This window comes from Lynx rufus, unplaced genomic scaffold, assembly GCF_022079265.1.
Source record: "Lynx rufus isolate CCGP_SWC_20201006 ecotype Redwood Valley unplaced genomic scaffold, mLynRuf1.p SCAF_2, whole genome shotgun sequence".
Classification (NCBI taxonomy): domain Eukaryota; kingdom Metazoa; phylum Chordata; class Mammalia; order Carnivora; family Felidae; genus Lynx; species Lynx rufus.
Genome location: NW_025814834.1, coordinates 205,141,649 through 205,163,493, shown reverse-complemented (window position 1 = coordinate 205,163,493; position 21,845 = coordinate 205,141,649). Strand labels below are relative to the sequence as shown.

General features: G+C 51.2%; 1 protein-coding gene across 1 annotated transcript in view; it reads right to left on the bottom strand.

Moving 5' to 3' along the window:
• The window catches only part of ASAP3 (ArfGAP with SH3 domain, ankyrin repeat and PH domain 3), a 49,354-nt gene that overhangs the window by 15,502 nt on the left and 12,007 nt on the right, over positions 1-21,845 (bottom strand). The window contains 4 exon segments of the mRNA XM_047085097.1: positions 3,711-3,760; positions 5,163-5,237; positions 7,610-7,755; positions 7,849-7,921. Coding sequence (XP_046941053.1) covers positions 3,711-3,760; positions 5,163-5,237; positions 7,610-7,755; positions 7,849-7,921 — 344 coding nt within the window.

The following is a 21,845-nucleotide window of genomic DNA, read 5'->3' as shown; positions in this document are numbered from 1 at the left end:
TAAGTACCAGCTGCTGTTATTACTAATTATTATTTTTAAGCACTGATATTGTGTTGGGCACTCTGCTAGACTCTTCACATGCTAAAGTGATAACCCCAGGAGGCAGGAATCATCACCCCATCTTATAGGTGAGGAGCCCGAGGCCGAGACAAGTCACATGTCCAAATCTCTCAGCTAGCAACTGCTGGAGCTAGGATTTGAATCCAGCATCTGGATTCAAGCCACCATCCGGTCTGTCGGATGCTCGAGGCTTGGGGACGGCACTGGTAACCAACGCTGTGTCCCAGATTTGCCCCATCCCTCCTTCCCTGTCTGGTTCCCTTTGCTGGTGACAGGCACAGTGTCTCTTTTTTTTTCTTTTTTTCAAAAAATTGTATTTATTTTACTAACTTTAAATTTTTAATTCCAGTATGGTTAACGCATCGTGTTCTATGAGTTTCAGGTGTATAATACAGTGTTTGACAGTTCTAGACATTACTCTCTGCTCATCACGGTAAGTGCACTCATTAAGCCCCATCACCTAGTTCACCCACGCCCACGGTGTCTTTTCTGATAGGCCACAGTCAGAGACTGTTTCACAGAAGATGAAGCTGAGACCCAGAGGAGGGAAGGGACTGTCCAAGAACCCAAGCTGGCCAGGGGAAATGCTAGGAGCAGAGGCCTGGGATCCTGCCTGTCAGCCCCTTGCTGTGTTACTCTGATCGCAGTTCTGGCTCAGAAAGATTTCTCTGGCTCAGATAAATACTTGTGGAACCACAGCACCAGGTGCTTCATATGCACTGTGTTTATTTCATCTCCACACCAACCCTGCAAGGGTATCCCTGGCCCCATTTCTCAGATGAGGAAAGAGACTTGCACAGGGAACACCCTAGAAAAACTAGGTCCCTGCCCAAGGGATGCCTTTCTTCGCAGCTCCAGGTGGACAGGGGAGCCCTCCTCCTATATGAACAACCAGGAAGTGAGGCTCCTGGTGGTATCCAACAGACGCCATTCTGGGCCCTTCCAGCTGCTGCCCAGACTGGTTTGGTAAGCATGAGGTGGAAATTACAGTAACTCACAGCACACCAATATCTAGCTATACCTGAAGCCCTCATAAAAAGGAGCGTAACAGACGCCTGTGCCAGGACAGGTAGCTCAGCCTATGTAACGTGCCTGGCAGGAGCCAGGAGACCGCGGAGCAGGGCAGAAAGAGCACTGGGTTCTAGTCCAGGCCCTGTTGATTACTCACTGAACAACCCTCACCAAGCCCCTCTCCCTATCAATTACACAGTCTTTTCTTTAAACGAAACCTTGCAGGCAAGATCAATACGTAAATCTGGTACGGGGCGCCTGACTGTGGCTCAGTCAGTGGAGCATACGACTCTTGATCTCAGGGTTGTGAGTTTGAGCCCCATGTGAGGTGTAGAGATTACTTACAAACAAAATAATATACAAAAACATATGTATATGTATGTATATGTAAATCTGGTAAAAGCAGAGCTGGTTGCAGATGGTCAGCAGGGTGGGGCTTATTCTTTCCACTTGGTAGGTGATGCCCTGCAAGGCTGAGGGCTTAGTCAAGGGAACTCAGGAAGACGCAGACCATGTGGTGGCCCCACATCAAATTGCTAGGAAGACTGCCTGCGTGGCCACGCCCCTCTCTGGGCCTCTAAAGAGAGCAGATGGCCACGCCCACCACAGCTCCCACACACACCCCCGGGGGGGGGGGGGGTGTCTACAGGCACAACAGCAGTAGAGACCTGAGCGCTGCTGGAGTGGGGAGTCCTCGCCTTCCTTCAGCCTCCCTGGGGCTGGAGGAACAATAAAGTTCCAGGATCTCCTTCTTAGAATTGAACCTACAGAAGTAATGATTCTGGGAGAGAGCGAACATTTAGTTCCAAGGATGCTTCCCCAAAGTCAGGGGCAGAAGAAATACATTAGGGATCATGCGTATGTTGAAACACAGTGTGCCCATTTAAGTGACGATGTATATGAATATGCAATGATGTGGAAAAACGGTCATGATGTATTTTAAGTTTTATTTTTATTTTCTTATTTATTTTGAGAGAGACAGAGAGAGAGAGAGAGAAAGCATGAGTAGGGGTGGGGAAAGAGAGAGGAAGCGAGAGAGAATCCCAAGCAGGCTCCGCACCGTCAGTGCAGACAGAGCCTGATGCGGGACCGAACTCATAGGCCGTGAGATCATGACCTGAGCGGAAGTCAGAGGCTTAATGACTGAGCTACCCAGGCGCCCGGGTCACAATGTATTTTTAAGTAAAGAAAACTCAATATGATTATTATGTTCTCAGTCTTGTAAAAAATATTTCTTTATATATAGGAAAATGACTAGAAAGTTCTTAATACTTTGGTCTTGGAAATTAAGCTTTTCCGGGGCTCCTGGTGGCTCAGTCCGTTAAGCATCCAACTCCTCTGTCAGGTCATGATCTCATGGTTTGTGAGTCTGACCCCCTTGTCTGGCTCTGTGCTGACAGCACAGAACCTGCTTGGGATTCTCTCTCCCTCTTTCTCTCTCTCTCAAAATAAATAAGCTTTTTTTTTTTTTTTTTTAAGAATTTTCCTCTTGGTCTTTGGTAGTTTCCCCTCCTCCCACTTTTTTAAGTGACAAAACCAGAGCATCCGCCCATACTATGTAAAAACACTCAAATAACAGAAGTACTAGCTGTTCCCCACAGGGCCCTCATCCTCTCCTAAGGATAATTAAAGGTTTTTCTTCTTTCCTCCTCATTTTCTGAGTTATTCACAATGGACACATACTGCTTTCGCAAAATGCAAGAGAAGACAACAGTTTACAAATAGTAAACAGAGCTCTGCGGTACGGCGGGCCTGGCCGGGCCCTGGCAGAGTCCTATAGACAGGGCCCGAGGAGTGTCTGCTCTGGGGGGATTGGCTCCTTCTGTCCCCATGATGTGCCAGTAGCCAGTGAGAGGTCTGGAGCATCGTGAGGTGCGCACAAGAGGCGTGGGTCTGACACTGACTCCCTTTCCTCTTCTATGTCCGACTAAACGCTTACAAATAACCACCTGGTGTTGCAGAAAGAGGATGAAGGGGTGGGAGCCCCAGCTCCGCCTCCGCCTCACCGTGTGGCCTTAGGCAGGCGACTTAACCTGTCTGAGCCTCCAATTCCTCCTGACGCTTGGGATGCTAACACCTCCCGCACAGGCTGGGTGGTTGTGGAGACTTACTGGCATGCAGCCTTTCCCTCTCTCTGCCCACTTCTAGCACCACTGAGCAGATGGGTCTCTGAGAGCAGGATCTCGAGGACCCTTCACAACTGCCCCCCTTTGGTGGTCCTGCAGTCCAGCCCCCAGACTCCTGTCAGGCCTGGGCATAGATCACCTCCTGTAAATGCCTCCAGAGAGTGAGATGGCAGGTGCCTGGGTGGCTCAGTCAGTGAAGCTGAACCAACTTCGGTTCAGGTCACGATCTCACAGTTCGTGAGTTTGAACCCCGCGTCGGGCCTCGTGTGTCCAGGCTCAGAGCCTGGGGCCTGCTGCAGATTCTGTGTCTCCCTCTCTCTCTGACCCTCCCTGGCTCACACTCCCTCTATCTCAAAAATAAATAGACATTAAAAAAAAAATGTTAGAGAGTGAGATGCCATGCGCTTTTGGGTGACATGTCCTGGCAGCACTGAGGTCCTCCCCCTGTCCAGCCTCCTTCTGCAACACAAGATTCGCTCCCCTGGGCAAACCACCCTGACCGCAGCCACTTACATTTTGGCTTCGTAGTCCTTCCACGCCTTCTCCAGCTGCTTTTTGGAATCCTGTGGTTTAAAAAGAACAATTTGCCCAGGGGCGCCTGGGTGGCGCAGTCAGTTAAGCGACTGACTCTTCTCGATTTCAGCTCAGGTCACGATCTCACGGTTTGTGAGTTGGAGCCCCTGTGAGTTGGAGCCCCGTGTGGGGGAGCCTGCTTGGGATGCTCTCTCACTGCCCCTCCCCCACTTACACATGGGAGTGTGCGTGCGCGCACATACACACACTCTCTCTCTCTCTCAAAATAAAAAACTAAACTAAAAAAAAAAAAAAAAAGAACAATTTGCCCAAAGGGGCACTTGGGGGCTGGAATCAACAGTACGCTTTGCTACCTTTAGGGGGACCCTGTGCTTTCATGCTCCCCTATGCTGCTCAGAGCCATACTCCAACCAACCCCTGCCCCCATAGCCCTTACTGTAAACCTCACCCCCCAAACGAGACCCGATCAGCGCCATTTCTCAGGACTGAGCCCCTTCTCCCATCTGACCTCTTCCTATAGCTGCTAAGAATCAGCTGGGTTTGGTGGACCTTGGCCTGAGGTACGGGGAGAATTTTGAGTCCTCTTTCTCAGAAGGCAGAGATCGCCATGAGAATGAGGAAGTTGGAAGTCAGACTCCTCCCCTAACTTTATCCCACCCTTTCTTGTGCCTGGAACCAGATCATCCTCTCCACAGGAAGGGTACACGTAGAGGGACACACGCACAGAGAGGCTGAGGAGTCTACTCAGGGCCACACAGCAAGCCGGTGAGGCCTGGCTGATGTCTGGCCTGGTCTGCCTGGCCTCATCCAGCTGGAGTGCTCACACCCTCCAGAACCGTCCCCGTCAGCCAAGTGAAAAAGCTGCCTGGCTGGTTTGGGCGGTTCCCAGGCTGGTGGCCGGCCTAAGGCAAGAGGGAAGTCTCTGGAAGGAGGACAGCTTCTCCCCTGGGCCTTCTGGGGCAGACTTCTCAGGGAGATTATTCTGTCGCTTTCTTTGAGTTCTGCTCTGCCTGGAGGCTAGAGCTGCCAGGTGCAGAGAGCAGCCAACACTGGAGTCGGCAGCCCCAGATCCCACCCTGGCTCCTCGGACGAGCCAGGTGACCTGTCAACGGGTCACCAAACTCCCTGGGCCTCCATCTCCTCAACTGCAGAACAGGGACGGCAGTACCCACAGAACCCACCTCGTAGGGTTGTTGTAAGAATTGCCTGACCCGTTTCCCGTGAGGCCCCGGCAGACAACAGTTCATCCATCCCAGACTGACCCCAAGGCCAGGTCTCCCCGCCCCTCCGAGGGTCAGCACTCCCACTGTGACAGCCTCACGTGACCTCCGGCTTCAGCCCAGCCCTGTCTGCCCTTCGGTCCCCCGCCCACCTCTTTCTTACTCCATCCCATCACCTCTGGGCACCTCCACTCCCCGAATGGAAACTCACCTGTCGCCCGTCCCTCAGTTGCCCCTTCAATAGACTGTCCAGGGGGAATGAGACGATGTTGTTCAGATTCTGAACCTGGAAGAAGCAGAGACCCCCATCCCCCATCTTGGGTGACCATCTGTCGAGCTCCAAGGGGCTACAGGGCACAAGGAAGGGTCAGAGGGCAAAGGAGGGCCCTGGGGTGAGGGTGGGGGGCAGAAGGGGTGGCAGAGCCGGCCCCTGAAAGCACTGTTTCCCCTTCTCCTGACTAACCCCGGCCTCATCGCCTCACAGCTCCAGGAATATCCACGGTCAGCCCATCTCCGTTCCTCTGCCACGAGCACCCTCCCCTCGCCCCTCTGACTCTGAAGTGGCCATCTGCTGTTTGTGTCTGGCCAGCTCCTCTCCCCCTATCATGTGGGGAACCCTTTCCCCTGTGGTCACGTGAGGTAAACACAGGAGTCAGAGCTGACCAGAGCACCCCATCCTTGGGCAATAGGGATTGGCTCAGGTGCGCAATTCGAGCTGGCCAATCAGGATCCTTCCTGGAACTTTCTGCCAGAGTCCTGGGAGAAACACTGGGTCTTTCTTCTGGTGAGACTGTGAATCTGGGTCTGCTGGGCCATCCTGCCCACTGAGCAGACACAGAGAGAAACTATCTAACAGAAAGAGAATAAGCCTAAAGCCAGTTGCATACCTGGATTTCCCATTACGGGGGCCAATGAATTCTCTTTATAACAAATCCTAGTTTGAAAAAAATTTTTTAATGTTTATTTTTTTATTTTTTATTTTTGAGAGAGAGAGAGAAAGACAAAGTATGAGCAGGGGAGGGGCAGAAAGAGAGGGAGACACAGACTCTGAAGCAGGCTCCAGGCTCTGAACTGTCAGCACAGGGCCCGACATGGGACTCGAACTCACGAACTGCGAGATCATGACCTGAGCCGAAGTCAGACACTTAGCCGACTGAGCCACCCAGGCGCCCCTAAAAAATCCTGGTTTGAATTGAGTTTCTATCATTTGGCAACCCAAATTGCCCGTCTGATATTTTAGTTCACCTTTCAAAGTATAGCTTGGGTCTCCCCTCCTCCAGGAAGCCTTCCTGATTGCTCCTCCCCATGGTCTACGCTGACCTTCCCCTTTCTGAACCATGGCAGCCTCTGACCCAACTCGCTGGGCCCTCGAGTTTGTGCCAAGCTACTGGTAATGCTTGGTGTCATCCCACATCTCAGCTCCTGTCTCTCCCACTAGACTATGGCTCTCTAAGGCATTAGCCTCTTCCCTGTGTCACCAGCCCCTCGTATGATGCCCAGCACAGAGTAGACCCTCAGCAAAGCTTAGTTTGACTGAAAATAGCAAGAGGAGAGGTCAAGACGAAAGAGGTCACTAATTCAGTTGAACTCAAACACTGAAGCCCTACATACGGGACAGTGTGTGAGGCAGTGCTACGCAGAGAGGTACAATCTTGACAGGTGGCAATATTATCTATCACTAACTGCACGCCTACTCTGGGGTAGGCACTTAACTTGCGTAACCTCATTATAACTCTGTGAGGTGGGTACCATCATGAGCACAATTTTACAGACGGGGCCCAGGCAGAGTGAGTGACTTGGCCAGGGACACCCACACAGAGAGCCGCAGAGCAGGGTCCGAGGCTAAGCCTGAGGTCTGGGGGCTCAACCACCGAGCAAACTGCATCTCAGAGATGATGCAGCCAGGGCCTGGGCAAGGGAAGGACTGGAGCCATGACAGCCAGTCCCAAAACCATGGGGCCTGGGGAGCGACGGGCTTCCCTGAGGTGCTACAGCCAGGCTTGAGTTCAGACACTGGAGCCGGACAACCTGGGTTCGACTCCGGCAGCGTGAACTCGGGCCAGGTGCTTAACCTCGTGCCCTAGTTTCCCAGCCTGTAAAGCGGGGAAGACAGTGAAACCAAACCCACAGCACCGAGAACCGTGCCTGTTCAGGGGAACAGCTTCTATCTGGGACCACGTGCAGGAGCCGAGAGGCTTGTTGAGGGGAGGTCGTTCCCAGGCTTTGTGGACACAGCAGATGCAGTTGGGAAAGCAGAGGGCAGAGAGGGTTACGGGGAGGCAGTGGTACAAAGGCAGGAACCCCAGGCTCTGCCCTCCCTTCTCCCGAACCTCCTCCAGGAAGCCCTCTCTTCGTGGGGCTCTTCCCCTCTGTGAGGCCCATCTGCTGCTGGGTACTCGCACAGAAGAGAAAGAGGAGGGCAGGGTCAGAGGGAAGGCGGGAAAGAGAAGACGTGGGGGGAAAGTCAGAGGAGCAGAGGAACGCAAATGGTAGGTCAGAACCGGAAAGGGAACTGGGTCTCTGGTCAAGGTCAGGGGAGACTGGAGGTCAAGGGCAACCCCAGAGAAGGGTGGAACCTTTCTCAGTCAGGTTCTTAAGCCCACTTGATGTACCCTGAGCCTAGGCTAAGGGCTGGGTGAGAAAGGAACAGGGCCTCACCAGGTTCTTGAAAAGTGCAGCCACCTCGCGGGTGAACACGGCCAAGTTCAGGAAGCCGGTGGACAGCTCATGACTGTTTTGGGACAAGTGGCTGTTGCCCAGGGACTCTACAGCCTCTCGGTACTGCTCCTCATTCTCCACGTGGCCTGTGGAGGTAGACAGAAAGGCAGAGTTCGTTCCATGCTAGGGCTGGGGAAGGGGCTCCTTGGCCAGGCTGGGCGTCAAGCAGGCTCACTCACCAAGGCCGGAGCTGTGGATCGCCCGCACAGCTTTCTTTATTCTCTGCAGGATGGCCTGGTCTCCTTCTAGGATCTGGAAGCAAATGTGGATAGAGTTCAGGGATGCCCAGCTGGGAGGAGTGCCGGACTCCATGATCCCACCCTCGAAACACACGTATAACGTTTCTTCCCCGGGGTCCCCCTGCACCCCCCACCAAACATAAATAGACCACCCTCTTCCACCCAGACCACATGGGAAACATAGATCGGTCACACCACTCCAGAAGACCACAGACTTTTCTCCCCAACTGCAGTGCAGGCCAGCTAAACACAGCGATTGCAAGGCATGTGGCACAGTGGGGACAGCCAGACCCGGATTGGAACCCTGACTCTGGCACTACCTACTGCGTCAATCTAGACAAACCTGTTAACTTCTCTGAGCCTTGGGTACCTTGTCTGCAAAATGGAGATGATACTATAGACTCCTGGAGGTGCTGAGCAAATGGATTGGTTTTACAGATATATACAAAACGCTGGGGGTGCCTGGGTGGCTCGGTTGGCTTAGCATCCGACTCTTGATTTCGGCTCAGGTCAGGATCTCGTGGTTCGTGGGATGGAGTCCCACATCGGGCTCTGTGTCGTACACGCAAAACGCTTAGCAAAAGACCAGAGGAGAGAATGTGGACATCTCTGTATTCTCGAAGACAAATCCCAGGCTCAGGAAGCAGAAGGGGCCGCACTCGACCCCAACTGGAAAGAACTGGTGGGACAACCATCTCTGCGGGTTGCGCAACAGACAGCAGACTGTGGGGAGGGCCAGGAGATGTGATGGTGAGAAGCAGGACTCGCGTGCCTTGGGCAGGGGGGGCTCGGCTCAGCTCAGATCAAAACCTCCCAGACACACTCCTCTTTCAGTTGGGGTACAGAAGCCCCAACCCCACGGAGCCCTTATGAAATGCTTCGTTAAGCTGGAAATTATAGAATGTTAGGGCTGAGAAGGGCTGATAGAACCACAGATGAGGAAACTGAGGCCAAGAGAGGGGAGTGCCTTGCCCGGAGTCAAACAGCGGGGCAGGAGCAGAGCTGGGTTTCCAGGGGCTGCTCCAGTACCGTGCTTCACCCACACACCCAACCACACGCCGCAGCCCCGCCCTGACCCCAGCCCCACCTCTTTTGTCCCGTGACCAAAAAAGGGATAAGAGTTTATTTTCAAAGAGTTACCTTCAACGTGACCAGGGTTAGCAAACACATTTGGCATAGTATCTGCAAAGATTCTAAGTGATACTCACAGGAGGACACGCACAGGGCCGACCTCAGGGGCAATGTGGGGTGTTCTCCGAAGCCTCTGGCATGTCGGGAGCCTCTAGAGGGAGGGGGGGTCTGGGTTTGAAGCTCAGCTCCCCTGCCCAGGTGCTGTGTGACCTCGAGCAAGTTGCCTATTTGCTCTGAGCTTCCTGATTGGCTATCTGGGAAATGGAGGAAATCCTGAGTATGAACATCATGTGTGGGACCAATGGAGGCTCATCCCAGGGATGAAGAAAAGAGTCAAGGATTTAGGGAGATGGGGGGAGAGGAGGCCATATTTGAATCAGCTAAAGAACTAAGACATTCTACTGGAGAAACAAAGACGAGGGGGAGGACAGGGACATCACTACAGTTCCCAAAGACCTAGGTGAGGGAATATGCGTTCGCCAAAGCCCTCGATCCCCACCTCAAGACTTGAAAGGGAAAGCTAAGAGATGATTAACTTAAGGAGCGGTGACTTTACTCCAAACGACAGCGTAGGTTAAAGATATGAACAAATTCCAAAGAGATTTAGAAAACTCCCTAGAGGGCAGATCCGTGTGCTTAGCATACAGAAAATACCCAATAATTGTTTACCTAAATGAATGACGTTTTGCAAAGTCCTGGGACATGCACCTGAGAAGTCTGTGTCCGTGATACTTTTTGGAGAGTCTCCCCATCCCTCGACACAGATTCTCTGAAAACTGCCCTCCTCCCCTCTAGCGGTGGGCCCTTGTCACCTTGTTTGTTTTAGCCACAGTTGACTGGACTAGGGTGGACACTTGACCCAAGCTGGCCCAATCAGCTTCGCTCTCCAAGGAATTTGGAATCAGGCTCCGGGAAGTTAGCTAACTGATCTGAAGTACTGAAGCTGGGACATCTTTCCCACCGTGTGCAAAGAGAAAAGAACAAAGCAGACGTACAAAAGAAGCAAACGAGACCCATGCGGCCACAGAAAAGCACTAGAAAAATGCTGCTCTGGTTTCTGGCACCTCTCCCGATCCCGCGCCCTGAGAGGCTCCTCTACACTTCCTGTCCTTGGGTCTTCATGAAATATCCCCGAATCCATCCAACAAATTCCCCTAAGTGCTTAAGCTGGTTTGAGAGGATCTCTCTTCCCTACAGGGACTGCTGGTTGGCTCCCAGCGTCCATTCTCTCTTCTTCCTTAGCAAAAAGAACCCTGACTTTTCCGACGGCCACTCGGCCACTCGCAATAGAGACATTTCCCAGCCTACCTTGCAGGTGAATATGGTCATATGACGAAGTGCTGACCTATGTAATACAACAGAGATTTCATTTGTTAGTTTTCAGAAAGTATTCTTAAAAGGAAGGGGGAGGCCCTGGGTGGCTCAGTTGGTTGAGTGTCTGACTCTTGATTTCGGCTCAGGTCATGATCCCAGGGTTGTGGGATCGAGTCCCACATCGGACTCTGTGCTGACAGCACAGAGCCTACTTATGATTCTCTCTCTCCCCCTCTCTCTGTGCCTCGCCCCCTCAAAACGAATAGATTAAAAAAAGGAAGGGAAGGACTACACACCTATTAAAATGGCCCAAACCCAAAACAATGACAACACCAAATGCTGATGAGGATGTGGAGAAACAGAACTCTCTTTCACTGCTGGTGGGAAGGCAAAACGTTACAGCCACTTTGGTAGACAGCTTGGCAGTTTGTTACCAAACTAAACATACTCTTACCATACAACCCAGCAACTGTACTCCTTGGTATTTACCCAAATGAACTGAAAGTCTATTGCCACATAAAAACTTGCACATGGATGTTTACAGCAGCTTTATCCATAACTGCTAAAACTTGCAGACAATGGCATATTGTTTAGCACTAAAAAGGAGCTCCCAAGTCACAAAGGACACAAAAGAACCTTAAATATATATTTCTGGCTGGCTCAGTTGGTGGAGCACGTGACTATGGATCTCAGGGTTGTGAGTTCGAGTCCCATGATGGGTGTAGAGATGACTTAAAACTAAATTTTTTTTAAAAGATATATATATATATATATATATATATATATATATATATATATATATATATTACTGAGTGAAAAAAGCCAATCTGAAAAAATTGCATAGTGATTCCAACTATGGGACGTTCTGGAATAGGCCAAAGTGTGGAAATGATCAAAAGATCAGTGGTTGCCAGGGGAAGAAGGGATAAACAGGTGGAGCACAAGGGACTTTTAGAGCAGTGAAACGATTCTGCATGAGCCTGCTCGTGGATACGGTCACTATGCATTTGTCAAAACTCATAAAATGTACAATACCAAGAGTGAACCTTAACATAAACTATGGATTTGGGGTGATAACGACGTGTCAGTGTAGGCTCACTGATTATAATAAATATGCCACTCCGGTGTGGGATAGTGATAGTGTGGGAGGTTACTTGTGGAGTAGAAGGTATATAGGAACTCTGTACTTTCCACTCAATTTTGCTGGGAAGCTAACAGTGCTCTAAAAAATAAAGTGTTTTTTTAAACAAAGAGGGGGAAAAAAAGAAAAGGATAAAAGGAAGAGAGGGAGGGGTACCCTCTGTCATAACTTTCTCTTGGCTGGAATGCATTTGTGATGTCTAGAGCTCAGGCAGCCATCTTGGACCACGACGTAGAAGCCACCTGTTATGGACGGTGGAGCAAGAAAGTAGTAGCCTTGTCCTGGTGATTGAGGAACCACCCTATCAGCCCCTGAGCCACTTATTTGTAAACATTTATAAAAGAAATAAATGTCTATCTTATTTTAACCACGTTATGCGGGGTATGTTGTCATTCGTGACTGAAGCTAGCTCCCACTTGCCTACGGGTAGGCAAGCCACCCTAATGACCAATAAACTATCACTTGATGCCCTTGTCAGACATATCTCAGGAAATGGCTTCCTGGCAAGATACCATTTCTGCCCCTACTGCTCTAAGCAACGAAGGTTCACATAGCTATTCATTCATTCATTCATTCATTCACTCACTCACTCACTCACTAGTTACTGTGTGCCTGCGTTCACACTCTGTGTAAAAGACACAGACTTTGGGGCGCCTGGGTGGGTCAGTTGGTTAAGCGTCCGACTTCAGCTCAGATCATGATCTCACAGTCCGTGAGTTCAAGCCCTGTGTCGGGCTCCGTGCTGACAGCTCAGAGCCTGGAGCCTGCTTCGGATTCTGTGACTCCTTCTCTCTCTGCCCCTCCACCTCTCATGCTCTGTCTCTCTCTCTCAAAAATAAGTCAACATTAAAAAAAAAAAAAAAGACAGACTCAGCTCTCAGGGACATCACCATCTAAGGGGCAAAGAGCCAAGTAAACAGACACCTGCAATGTGACTATGGCTATAATGTAAGGTGGACAAGGCACTCGGGAGCCCAGGAGAAGCACAGCCGTGTCTGCTTAGGAAGAACAGAGAAAGTCTTATTCGGTGATGCTTGACTATGGGCCCGGGACAGGCAGGAAAGAGACTAAGACTGCATGGTGAGGTGCTGTGGGGAGTGTGTGATATAAATGGTAGGATTGCTGGAGGAGGAAGGCTTGCCCTGGGAAGAATGGGAAAGGAGAGGAACATTGTTCATTCATTCATTCGTTCATTCCAACAAGCACCTACTGGTGCCTATTTTAGCCAGGCATGGCCCTTTCCTTCAAGAGGCTCCCAGACACATAACCACGCAAGTGCCTGAAGTGGGCACAAAGAGGGGAGAGTTCTGATCACGCTTTTCCCAAGAAAATATTTGCACACCACTCATACTAGGGTATCAACGGCTGATTAACAACTACCCTCTATGATATAATGGGGCAAAGACTTAAGCTAAAGAAATACAGTTGTGTTTGTTTTTTTGAGAGGGAGAACGGGTGGAGGGGAAGAGAGAGAGAGAGAGAGAGAGAGAGAGAGAATATCCCAAGCGTGCTCCACACTCAGCACAGAGCCCGACACGGGGCTCAGTCTCTTGCTCCTGAGATCATGACCTAAGCCTAAATCAAGAGTTGGACACTTAACCGACTGGGCCACTCAGGCACCCCTAGAACTATAGTTTTAAGGAGGAAATTCTGATCATAGCCTGGGGATGGGAAGATATCTGGGGAAAGGCACAGAGGTTTCCAGATCTCCTGTAATGACCCTACCATAGCACAATGAGTCGCAAGCTGAGATTCTAACCCCATTCTCCTTAAAACTATCTCCCTGGGCAATACTAGAACAGCAGTGCTCCAAACGTCCTCTTCTTTAAAGTAGGAAAATGGTATCATACGGGGAGAAAATCCATCCTCTCCTTCACTCACAGAGTCACTGGTGAGGCTTGTATGAGATCGCAGACATGGCAGCACGTGCCAAGCCCTGAGGCATCTGGAAAATATGAGTACGATCCTTACTGTGGTTTGCTTTCTGCCTCTGTATGAGATCAGCCCTCCTTCTCCGTGTCGAAGACTGGCTAGGTTAGAAAAAACAAAAATCAGCCTCTGGATTCAGGGGGGTCCATTTAATCCTCAAAGTGGGGTCTCTGAACCAGCAGCATCAGCACCACCTGGCACCTTGGTAGAGATGCAAATTCTTCGGCTGAATCAGGAAATCTAGGGGAGGGGCTCAGCGATTTATGCTTCAACAAGCCCTCCAGGTGAATCTGATGCATGCTAAAGTTTGGGAATCAGATTCTATCAGAGACACAGTAAATCATCACTGCTAAAAGTATGAGGCTGGCCCCAAACTATCTAGCTTTGAATTCCAGCTCCACTAGGCACCTGCTGTGTGACTTCTCCATTGCCTCAGTGTCCCCATTCATGAAATGAGGTTGATAATAGTTTCTCCTGCATAAGGTTGTTGGAGAGATGAAATGAATCCGCATAGTAAAGTGCTCAGAACCTATTATTTCATAGCTAATAATGTTACTTATTCCAAAATGAACCTGAATTGGTTTGGAATTTCTCAATCTTCCTTGAGCTAATTAAACGTCTTCTCCCCACCCTGCCACGATCCTGCTCAACAAGATGTGGGAATGACAGGTGCAGAGGGGCCACAGTGGAGCCTCTGCCACGGGGCAGTCATATACAAGATGCCACATGTTCTGAATACACATTTCTTGTCACCTTCCCAGCCACCCTTTGAGGTAGGCATCGCCACTAGCATTTTATAGATGAAGCTGCTGGAGGAAGGAACAAGTCCAGGTATGTTCTGGTCCCATAATTCTGAACGGTGGTAGAGCTGTAATTTAAAACCGGGTCTGGCCAAATCCAGGGCTCATGTTCCTTCCACACCACCAAGCTGCCCCGCAGAGGTTAAGGGACATGGCTCCTTTGATATGAAGACCGGATCTGCCTCTGAATCTGAACCCCAACTCAAGAACCTCTGCCATATCCTCTCACCATCCCCCAAACAGGGATGGGGCAGGGAGAGACCTGTGCCAAGAAAATAAGGTTGACGGTGGTGCTCCAACTACAAATATCCCAAGGGCTATCCTACTGAAGAGAATGTAGATTTGTTCAAATTGGACCTGAGGGTTCCCAGGACTGAGAGGTGGAATTTAAGGAGCCAGAAACAAATTTCAGCTCAAACAGAGGAAGGCGTTCCTTAGGAAGACTAAGCGGTGAGCTCCCCACCACTTGAAGTATTCAAGGACTTCAGGTGGCACAGCATGACTCGGGCACTGGATTTGGGATCAGTAGTGATGGCTATTTAGATTTCTCTGAAATGGCTCCAAAGCCTGGGCAGGCATCGGGCAGAGGCAGGGGAGACGAGACACAAGACCATCAGGGACGTGACTAAACTTGGAAAACCGACTAGAGTCCTTTGGTCAGCCTTGCCTGGCTGGCCCGAGACAAAGCCTGAATTCCAGCTGGTGGCCCTGCCCTTTGTGCCCCTACTTCCCCCAGTGCCACTGCCCCCACCGTGCGCGCGCGCGCGCGCACACACACACACACACACACACACACACACAGTGCTCTGGCTCGCTGATCCGTGTTCTCTGCAGGCAAAAGACCACAGATGGCAGCACTAGGGCCATGCCCAGCTGCCCTGCTTGGAAGGGCCTTCTGCTTGCCCCCCTCCTGGGTCAGGATTCATCAATAGGACCCATTCTTCATTCCTGTGATTTCCCAGAGCCAGCTGTGGTAACCATGACGACTCAGCCAAGGGAGCAGAGCAGCAAAAGCTCAGGCCTTGGGAGCTGCCGATTAAATTTCACCATTAGACATTCACTCCTTTGGACTATTATAATATGGGACATAGGCACCACTTTTGTGGCACCATTAATCAATCACAGTGTTTTTCCCACTGGAAAACCTGGATTCAGTTTATCATTCTGTTAAGACTACTCTTTTTTTTGTTTGTTTTGCTTTGTTTTAAGACGGCTCTTTAGGTAACAATGAAACTAGAGTTAGCACAGGAGATGAAAACCATTTTCCATCTTTGCTTTGGGCCATGACCTTGTCCCCCAGAGGACTCAGTCATGGAATATTAGAGATAATCTAACATTACCTTCTCATCTTACAGACTGCACAGCGAAGACTCGGATGAGTTTCTTGCCCCGGGTCTCACCAGAAATGCAAACAAACTAAGGAAAGCACGCAAACCAACACTTTCACGGGGCTTTACAGTTTATAAAGCAGTTTGACATCCATCCTCTACGATTCCCAGCTTCCCATCGGGGCAGTTGTTGCATTGTTCCCATCTGGCTGAAGAGTCAGTGAAGCTCAGGGAGGTGAAGGAAGTGGCCTGGGCTCACACAGCCACAAAGGAGAAGAAATGAAGCTGGCACCCAAATCATTAGACTCTAACCCCTTTGTTCATGACTAGTCTCTGGACCCCAGACCCGTGACATCCACAGAGTCACTACCGGGGCCCTACGAAGTCACACGTCCAAGAAGCACCCTAGACCAATAAAAACAGGCTCACAGATTAGCACGACCACATTCCACACCTGCATGCAGCTGTTATGATCAATAAGACACAAAAAAGCTTTAAAAGCACTCCTGAGGGTCGGCTGGACGGCTCAGTTGGTTAAGGGTCCAACTCTTGATTTCAGCTCAGGTCGCGATCTCACAGTTGGTGAGTCGGAGCCCTGCATCGGGCCGCACTGGCAACACAGAGCCTGCTTGGGATTCTCTCTCTCCCCCTCTCTCTGCCCCATCCCTGCGCTCTCTCTCTCTCTCTCTCTAAATAAATAAATAAATAAAACATTAACATAACATAACATAACATAACATAACATAACATAACATAAAAGCATTCTTGAATTCATGGTAACTTTCGGTCCTTTTCCAAATTTCTCAAGCCATACTAAAAGTATGACTTTGTGGGAAGGTCAATGAAACTTTGACATTAAAAAGGGATCACTTAGGGGCGCCTGGGTGGCGCAGTCGGTTAAGCGTCCGACTTCAGCCAGGTCACGATCTCGCGGTCTGTGAGTTCGAGCCCCGCGTCAGGCTCTGGGCTGATGGCTAGGAGCCTGGAGCCTGTTTCCGATTCTGTGTCCCCCTCTCTCTCTGCCCCTCACCCGTTCATGCTCTGTCTCTCTCTGTCCCAAAAATAAATAAAAAACGTTGAAAAAAAAAAATTTAAAAAAAAAAAAAAAAAAAAGGGATCACTTAAATCAACAGTTAAGCATCCGACTCTTGGTTTCAGCTCAGGTCATGATCTCAACGGCTGGTGGGATTGAGCCCCATGTCAGGCTCTGCGCCGACAGTGTGGAGCCCGCTTGGGATTCTCTCTCTCCCTCTCTCTCTGCCCCTACTCTGCTTGTTCTAAGTAAATAAATAAACTTAATAAAAAAAAATGTCTTAAAAAAGGGGTCCCCCTGTGAGGGGGCAGAATCTTGGCTCCTTTAAGCCTTGATGTCCACAAAGAAGATTAAATTATATGTGCTACATATTAAACGTGAAAATGAAAATACTATGTTTTAATGAGCAAGCCTAGTCACACTTATAATATTTATGAAATGATGAATAAAATGCAAAAAAACAAAAGCCACCAAAAAACCCCGAAAAGGCCTTAGGGCTTCTCATTTCTACATCCAACTACCAATGTACAGGAAACACAGATGGAGACATTCATGACCCCAGCAGTGAGCACAGAGCGCGTGAAACTACAGAACAAGCCGCTGGCTTCTCGAACAAGGGGATCGTAGAAAACGAAACCACAAATGATGGAGGACAAATCATAAGAGACTCAAAACACACACTGACCAAAGGCAATACTTGGGCCTCACTTTGCTTTTTCAACTTTTTTAGAATTTCAGCAAATGCTTGGCATTTGCTTCAAAACTGAGAGTCGGGGAAGCAGGTGGGGGTGAGGTCGGGGCAGGACCGGGTCACAGGTAAATGGAGGCCGTTCACCATCGTGTTCTGTCTCCGTGACAATTCTAAATTCTCCATAATCAGGAAAAAGTGAGAGCTAGTAGATGAAAAAACAAGATCGGCAAAATATTCATAGTTGTTGAAACTGGGTGAGTCTACTTTTGGGTATGTTTGAAGATTTCTACAGTGCTGAGTTAATACAAGAAGACAAGGGGTTCGAGGCGCCTGAATGGCTCAGTCTATGATCTTAGGGTTCGTGAGTTCAAGCCCCACATCAGACTCTGCACAGACAGCGCTGAGCCTGCTTGGGATTCTCTCTCTCCATCTTTCTCTGCCCCTCCCGTGCTTTCCTGAGCGTGCACACGCGCTCTCTCTCTCTCCCTCTCTCTCTCTCAAAATAAGCAAATAACCATTAAAAAAAAAAAGACAAGGGGTTCTTATATTCAGAAAGGTAGGGGACCACTGCACCAAGTTACTGAAACTAGCCTTTGACACCCTAGGTGCGCAGAAGTGACCCCTTTCAATGGACAGCTGTCTGGGCATAGCTTTCGACAAGGGGGATGGGATGCGAGAGTGGGTTTGGAGACGTTGGCCTGAGGGAGGCCAGGGGCCTGGGGCCCAGGGCCAATGGAGGGCAAGGATCAGGCAGAAGGGTCTTTGAGAGGCAGGCAGGAAGGGGTAAAGGCTGACCTTCTGGCTCGAGGCAGCCTCCACACTCCATGGCCTGATTACAAAAGGGCACACAGTGGAAAAAGCGCATGATGTGAAGGGAGGAGGCCTGGGTTCTATTCCAGACCCAATTTCTCACCCTCTCCGAGACCCTGAGCAAGTCCCCAGCGTCTTCGGGAGTAGGCTCTCCACCTGCAAAGCGGGAACGACAGTCACTGCTGCTCCAGTCCCCTCCCACTGAGAATGGAGTCATAAAGACTGGGGAAGTTTATAGCCCATGCAAACGTGAGCGGTCCTCTTCATGTCAGGCTCTGATGGTTTGCTTTTTCTCATCCACCTGCCCAACCACCAGATCCAGAGAAAGGAGGGGAGCCCCACTGGGCCCTTCCTGGGTGGTCTGCAAGGAAGGGAAAGGGTGGGGTTGAGAAGTATTTGCAGCGTCCCCACCTCGGGGCAAGCCCCGCTCAGCTCCACGCTCTGGACGCTCAAATCTACAAACCCGCCCTCTCCACCCAGCGGGGCAGAGGGAGCAGCTGCGATGAGGTCTCTCACGGTCACTGGCACATAGAAGGAGCTCGTTCGCACACACCGAGCACCTACCTGCCTGTACCCAAAGCCCTGTGTGGGTGCTGGGGAGAGAGGGACATCAGCTCAGGCCCTGCCCTCGAGGTCCCCGGCGTGGGAGATATGCCACGATCGCTAACAGCTCAAGAGGCGCTTGGCGAACGCAGAGCAGAAGAGGAGTCCGTGTGGGGACACAGAACGGAGTGGCCACAGCCACCCTACACTGAGATGAAGTGATGCTTCACCAGGGCCTCGAAAACCAGGAGACGTCAGTGGAACAAAGAGAGGCAGGGGGAAGACGATTCTAACAGACGGGAGGTACCTGGCAAAGTCCCTGGAAGGCACGCTTCCCACATTTGGGGACCAGCCAGGAGCTTCGCGAAGCAGCACTTACCAGGCCGGGATGTGGTGAGCAGTGAGGCCCAGGGCCGAGCAGGGCCCAGAGTGACCCACTGGGAGGCCACGCTTGCAGTGAGAGTTGAGCAGATGCTCCTATCACTACTCGACACCAGGCTTGTTGTGACAGACTTTGGGTTTTTTTTTAACTTTATTTACTAAGTAATCTCTACCCCCAGCGTGGGGTTCAAACTCACGACCCCGAGCTCACGAGTTGCACGATCTACTACATGACATACTTTGTACCAGTTCACGTAATCCTCTCAACAACCCAGGAGGTTTTACGGATGAGGAAAAAGTGAGGCCCCGGGAAGTTCTGGCTTTTGCCCAGGCTCGCACAACTAGTGAGTAGAGGAACCCAGACGTACACCAAGGGCGTCAGGCTCCAGAGTCCAAACTTTTTTTTTTAACGTTTATTCATTTTTGAGAGAGAGACACAGAGCGAGCCGGGGAGGGGCAGAGAGAGAGGGAGACACGGAATCCGAAGCGGGCTCCAGGCTCCGAGCTGTCGGCACAGAGCCCGACCTGGGGCTCGAACTCACAAACCGCGAGATCATGACCTGAGCCGAAGTCGAGCGCTCAACCGAATGAGCCACCCAGGCGCCTCCAGAGTCCGAACTTTTAACCAAAGCCCTCGGTTTTATCCCACAAGTAATGGGGAGCGCCTGCAGGGCTCTGGACAAGAGAGGAGGGACTTGGTACATTCTCACGGTAGAAAGATCAGCTCTGGGGCGCCTGGGTGGCGCAGTCGGTTAAGCGTCCGACTTCAGCCAGGTCACGATCTCGCGGTCCGTGAGTTCGAGCCCCGCGTCAGGCTCTGGGCTGATGGCTCGGAGCCTGGAGCCTGTTTCCGATTCTGTGTCTCCCTCTCTCTCTACCCCTCCCCAATTCATGCTCTGTCTCTGTCTGTCCCAAAAATAAATAAAAACGTTGAAAAAAAAATTTTGAAAAAAAAGAAAGATCAGCTCTAGGACTTGGCTGCAGACCAGTGCCCAAGTGCAAGAAAGGGGTACAGACGCGTCCCCCAGGCACGACAGGGTGATGGGGAACACGGCCTGACCCAGCGCAAAGCAGATCACACAACGGGAAGGACTTGGATTCCAAGGTGCCAGAATGAGTCTACTTATTAACATGAATCCAACCACCCCCCTGCTTACTGAGTGAGCACTTTGGGGCACACACTTTATTTTTAACCTCATGTATCCCTCCCAGCAACACTGTGAGGTAGCTATTATCCTTCCCATTTTACAGATGAGGCAACAGAGGCTGGGGTAGGTTGGTCAGCTGGCTCAAGGTCACGTAGGTAGCTCTAGGAAGCGTAGAGCCTTTAGCTTCCAGAACCTTCTCCCACCATCCCACACTACAGCCAACCACGAGGGAAGTCCCAGCTGGCAGAACCTGTTCTCTCTGTAAGGAGTACTGTGGCCATATTTTGTCTAATGGTGGATGCCAGGCATCTTGAGAGGCGATACAGAAACATGCTGAGGGAAGGCAGAGGGACTGAATTTTAGGTCTGCCTCTGCCACTAGCCCCTCTGAGCAAGTTTCTTCCTCTTGTGCCTCAGTCTCCCCATCTGTACACCTTACAGCCGGTGGACACGGCTGCTAAATCCCCTTCCAGGTCAGTGCTCTGGGACTCAGAGTCCTGTTAATCGTACCTCTCGAGGCCGCTCCAACCTCAGCCACCAGCAAGAGCACATCTCCAAATGGTTTTCATCTGGATAGGCAAGGCCACCGCCCCCCAGGGCCCAAGAGTCAGTGGCGGGGGGGGGGGGGGGCAGTCAGAAGGAGGTGCCAGAGAGCAGGGCAGGGCTCTTCCCAGCTTCCCCCTGCATCACCCATGTGGAGGGGCCCCAGCCCTGCCTGCCTGCGCTCCTGCACTGGCTAAGCTGCAAAGTCTGGGGCCAGCCCCTGGTCTACCCCTGCCCCTGGTGTGACCTTGTTCAGTCTCCTTTCCTCCCAGGCTGACTCCTCAACTCTCATCTGGAGTCTGGAATGAAGGGGTTGGGCGGGATGCGGAAGGCTCCTGCCAGCTCTGACATTTATTATTTCAGGGTCCCTCGGCCTCTTGCTGTTTTCCTTCCTGCGCTGCTGGAGCCCATGACCAGCCGTGGGCCCCCTCAATTGGGCCCCTGCAGATGTCTCCCCAGCCAGGGAAGCTGCTAGGCCTCACCGGCTGCCCCTTGCAGGGTGTTGGGAAGTGGGGAGGGGGGGCTGCAGGAAGGGAGCCGCACCCTCGACGTAAGCTGAGGCCCCTGAAAACCCCAAGTTTCCTGGCTGGGATTTTCCTCGGGAGACTGCTCGGCAGTGATGAGCTAAGAGATCAAGAACTCTGCCGGACCGACCGCCTTAGATTCCCGTCTGGCTCCTGGCTCCAAGCCCTGAATTCCACCCAACTCTGCGGACAGCCTGGCCTGCCCTCCTGGATAGAGGAGGAGAGGGTCCCCTGCCTCCCATTTTCTGGGTTCCCTTACTGGCCTGGATGAATCCCTCCCTGTGCCCGACTGGATGTCCGTCACTAATCCCGTAAACCCCAGTCCTACCCAGCTCTGCACTGTCCTCAACACGCCAGGCTGTTCCCAGCCGCCTGGAGAGTCCCCCACCCCCAATCCATTCTATCGAGTAAACACTTAGTCCTTCCTGACTCCACTTACAGTTCACCACCTCCCTACCTCAACAGAACCGGCCCTTCCAGAGCGCATCCCTCCTGCCTTCATGCCACGCTATGCCCACTACATGTGTTTATCAGGACATTCATGGCCCTTATGTACCACGCACATCTGACTTCCCTATGGGGCTCAAAACTCTATAAAAGGGCAGGGACGGGCTCATCTGCC